Source organism: Arachis hypogaea, chromosome 12 (genome assembly GCF_003086295.3).
Source record: "Arachis hypogaea cultivar Tifrunner chromosome 12, arahy.Tifrunner.gnm2.J5K5, whole genome shotgun sequence".
NCBI classification, from domain to species: Eukaryota; Viridiplantae; Streptophyta; class Magnoliopsida; order Fabales; family Fabaceae; genus Arachis; species Arachis hypogaea.
In genome coordinates, this window is record NC_092047.1 from 17508732 (window position 1) to 17513864 (window position 5133).

The following is a 5133-nucleotide window of genomic DNA, read 5'->3' on the forward strand; positions in this document are numbered from 1 at the left end:
AACATGAGTTGCAACAAAAAATTATATTTAATCTATTTTTTCCTATGGTCTTTTTTTATCTATCTTTTATTTTCTTTTAGCTTTTCCTTTTTCTTTTATACATATTAGTTTATTTAGTAACTAATTTCTAATGTTAAAAAAAATGTTTTTGATTTTGAAATAATGTCTGTGGTTTTTTCTCTCTCTCTTTTTTTTTTTTTTAGCTTTCCCTTTTTCTCTTGACAATTGTTGGGAGCCAAATCATCCTAAGTAGATTTTGTAGTTGAGCTTTTTACTAACATCTAATGAATAATCTATATATGAAGGATATATTAATTATGGTTCTCAAAAGTCATGAGTAATAGTTTGATCATTTCACTCTTCTCATTTAGTCAATTTTGATGGGCGCAAAACACTAAATTAAAAAGCCAATTTAGTGATCTTCACTATATATATGAATGATTTAGTGAAAAAATTATATTAATTATTTGGTAGGATGAATCAAATATTTTCTTTTCATGAATTTTCCTTCTTACTTCATTTTTTTATTTATACAAAAAATAATTACCTTGCATTATATTCGTGATGTATTGTTGAATTTATACTAAATAGCATTACTCAATTTAATTAAATAGTTTTCGGTTCTTTTATGTGATAAATTTGGTAGAATTTATTTAGATAAAATGGGTACAAGGAATCCAATGATAATCATAAAAACTCCATCTAATAATAATTCCCTATTATATTTTATTTAACTCTTTATTGTGCTAAAGTAATAATAATAATGTTTCAGTCCTTGAGTGTGCAAAAAGATATATAGAAGAGAAAAAGGGAAAAAGAGAAAAAGAAGAAAGAAACTATAGATTCTTGTCATCTTGTGATGATTTATTAGAAATCGGATTTGATTTATTTTCTAACTTCAATAAGGAATCTATCATAATTATATGTGTAAAATGTTGTAGTCCATTCATCGACCACTAATAATAATTAGTGTTCTAGATGATAACTACAACTGTTAATGTGGTCTGAAATTGAATTGTCACTTTCATCAAAGGGTACATTTGTGTTTTTTTGGGTAGAATCATGAAGTGACTATTGACTTCATTTTTGTTGACCATATCCAACATCATGTAATCTTAGAAATGATACTGCTCCAAGAAAAAAAGTCAAGCATTATGTGTTTTAAAAAATTTGAGGGAAATAAGAAAAAAAAAAAAGTGTTTTCCTACCACCATGAAAGCTTCATATTACTTTTATAATAACCACACTTATTTTTGTGAGGATAAAGTGCATTTGGAAGATAAGGTTCAAGGTTGGTTTAGTGGCAATTGTGTCATTTAGTATATACAGTTTTCACCATCCTATTGTATGTAACGAAATTTTATATTGTGTTAAATTTTGCTTTCTCTGGCGACTTCATATATAGTACCTGAAACCAAAATAACAAGCACACATAAAAGATATGGGTAATAAATAATAATAGAAAATTATATAAATAGATTGTATCGTAAAAAAAAAATTGTGTACAACGTTTTTATTGTAAATCCCAAGGTGTTAAAAAAGCGAATCGATTATCGAACTATTTTAATTATTGATTTATTAGTTTGTTAGTTCAATCAATTTAATTGTGGTTGAACTGGAATAACTATTTTATAATTAAATAAAAATAAAATATAAATAAATACACTAAAATATAATTATAATCTAATATAAACTTTAAAATATTATCTAAATTAATGATATTACATCAACTACAATATTATAATCTCATTTAAATATAAAATCAAAAGTCAAATAATAAAAAAATAATTAACTAAGATCAACTGCATGAACTAAAAACAATCATCTATCAAAGGCCCAGTCCAACAAGAACGGGAGGTTCATTGGGCAGATCCACGACCCATTCGCACGACAAAATGTCCATTGCATGACACGATCCTTTTAGTAGAGATCTGGACAGCTGGTGGAAGCTTCCAGGAAGCTAGGCCCAAGCAGGAGGGCCTACCGACAAATAGGAATAAAGGAGAGGGACCTACCCCTTTCCAGAGGTACGTCACCATAACATAATTTAGCCGCCTTATCGTACGAACACTGACTTTGGCATCGGAGTGTCCTTGCATATGGCCCCACCCGCTAATCAACCGACTACGCGTTGGCTCAGAATCTACCCTCGGAGCTTACATTCAGGTCCCGATCCTCATCCTTAATACCCTTTCATCAACTGACCCAACGGACTCACGAATAATGGCACCGTCTGTGGGGACCTGACGCGAGCTGAGGATGGAGGATTTCCTCCGCCCAAAGGATGAGCCAGCAGAACGTGAGAACCACAAGCACCAAGGGGGTCGTCTAATGAGTAGGCTGAGCATAGGAACCTCTCGGAGGTGTCAACCAACCCCCTCTGGTCAGGACTACTCCCACGATCAATCTTCGGAAAGGCATCCATTCGGGGGTACAGGCAGCGACAACTCTCGGATCATGCAAGAACTCAGCCACAGGGTCCAAAACCTTGAGAGGGAGTTGGAAGCGAGAGACTCTACAACCCTGAGAATATCCAAAACACCCGCTCATGCAGAGAACCCCGCCCGAGCCATTCTCACACTCGGTCCTTGTTGAAGAGATCGGTGGAATGGCGGTGCGACGAGGAGAAGGATGATTGGCACGACCAGACTGACGGTCGCACCCAGTTTCTTCACTCCCGAGACAAGTCGAAAAGCCGGGAACACAAGGAAGAGCAGAAACGGAAATGCCGAGATCCTATGGTGATCGGCCCCACCCCCCTTCCACTCCTCTATCCTCAAAGTCCGATTACTTAAGAACTTCAATAAGCCGACGGACATGAGGTATGATGGTACCAAAGACCCACAAGAGCATATCACAACATTCAAGGCTAGAATAAACCTGGAGGGTGTGGGAGATGCGGTCAGGTGCCGGGCATTTCTCGTGACTCTTGCGGGACCGACAATCCGTTGGTTCAATTCCCTCCCACAAGGTTCTATAACTACCTTCTCTGATATTTCTCTAAAGTTTCTAGCCCAATTCACCACTCCTATTAAGGCAAAGTACTCGGTCAACCTCTTAGGGATAACACAATGGGTTGGAGAGCTCATGAGAAAGTACCTGGACCGTTTCAACAATGAGTGCTTAGAGATTGACAGTCTCATGGACTCCGTGGCCATCTTGTGCCTCACTAACGGCTTAGTGAACGAGGATTTCCGAAAACATTTAACCACCAAGCATGTATGGAAGATGCAAGAGATACAATGCGTGGCAAGAGAGTACATAAACGACGAGGAGGTTAGCCATGTGGTAGCTGTGATAAGTGAATTTCTTATACGTTTTTTCATAGCATTTTCATATTATTTTTAGTTAGATTTATTAATTTTAGTAAGTTTTAGTGTATTTTAGTGAAAAATTTACCTTTTGGATGCTACTTTGAGTTTTTGTATTTTTCCTATGATTTTAGGTGATTTTTGAGTAATTTTGGCAAGATCTTGATCAAAGACGAAGAAAGGATAGTAGATGCTATCAGATCCTGACCTCCGTGCATTCCAACGAGCATATCTTGAGCTACAGAGGTCCAAATGACATGTTCTCAATGGATTTGGAAAGCTAACTTTTAGAGATTTCCAGAAATATGTATAGTCTATACTTATCTTCTAGATCACTGCCCATAACTGGCATTGAACGTCCACATCTAGAGTTCAACGCCCCAAAGGGAACAAGCCCAGCATTGAACGCCCAAAGCTGGCGTTCAACGCCACCAAGGGACCAAGGGAGCAGCATGTTCACCCCCTAGCTGGCGTTCAACGCCCATTCTCCAAGTTGAACGCCAGGCTTAGACAAATCACTCAACCAAAGTGGGCCCAAAGTGGATTTTAGCACTCCTTAAGCTTATGCAGTCTTATCTTTGTATTTTTTAATTTAAATTTAACATTTCTTAAGGTTAGTATTTACTATTTAAAGAGGAGATCACTTAGGATTAAGGGAGTTCTGACGGCATTAGACAGATCTTCTCCATTTTTTCTGTAAATTTTGAGCAACTAAACCTCCTAGGTTAAGATTAGGAGCTCTACTTATTCCTATGGATTAATATGATTACTTCTCTATTTTAATATATGTTTGATTCTATTCTAGGATGCATTGTCGTTCTTCATCTAATGAATCTGGGGTGGAACGAGAGTATGACCCCTTATTCTACACGAGTTCTCTACGAGTCCTGACCCGGATAGTATTGAGCTATAAGCGTGAGAATGCATCACCTAGACCAATAATTTATCTGGGCTAATTGGGATAAGTGACATATAATCTCATTAGTCATTGGTAATGAGGTTTCTGTGGCGCTAAGGCTAGAAGATTGAGCTTCATCCTCCAATCCGAAAGATCTTACCTTGTCTGTGAAATTTTGAGTAGGATCAAGTGAGAATGAATTGCGTGAGCATCACCCTCGTTCATATTGAATGACCACGATCCATGGCGTTTGATATGGATTAGAAGAGATTAATTGACCATGATCCATGGCGTTAATCACTTATAGCTTTACCATAGAATGAATCATTCATTGTTAAAGTAGTCGGTAAGAAGTATTAATCCGGAAAGATGAAGCATCTTCAAAGCCTTAGCTGATTTCTCATTACTGTTTCTATACCAGTTCTTTATTGCTTTCTTTATTGTTTTGTTTTATGCGCCTACAACAACTGTAACACCCTACCATACAGAGACTTATGCTTAAGTCATAATTCAGAGATGGCAAGGTATTACGACCTCTAAAACAAAAATTTAGTACGTATAGTAGTATGAATGATTGATTATAACTAGGAGCCTTGTAGAAAAAAAGGATAAACAAAAACCGCAACTCGAAAGCGCAACACTCCGATCACTAACACAACGAGCAAAGGATAAGCTAACACAAGATCATATATATAAAGAGTATCAAAAACAGGAATATCAAGACTCAAAATTCGGCTGCGAAGGTAACCGGTTCGAGCATAGCAATATATACATATAATAAAATAAGGAAAACCCCAAGGAAAACCCAAAGGGACATAAATACCGAAAACCTAATCTCCAAAATCCCCTCTAGAAGGAGTCATCACAGTTTGTATTATTTAATGGAGATAAAAGTATCTAAACAAGATATATAAATCAAGATAG

At 36.4% G+C, this 5133-nt stretch overlaps 1 protein-coding gene across 1 annotated transcript; it reads left to right on the plus strand.

The window, feature by feature from the left end:
- Positions 1–2817: 2817 nt before the first annotated feature.
- LOC140176647 (uncharacterized) lies at positions 2818–3348 on the plus strand. Its single transcript, XM_072208182.1, has one exon. The coding sequence runs from the start codon at positions 2818–2820 to the stop codon at positions 3346–3348; it is 531 nt and encodes a 176-aa protein (XP_072064283.1).
- The last annotated feature ends 1785 nt before the right edge of the window (positions 3349–5133 follow it).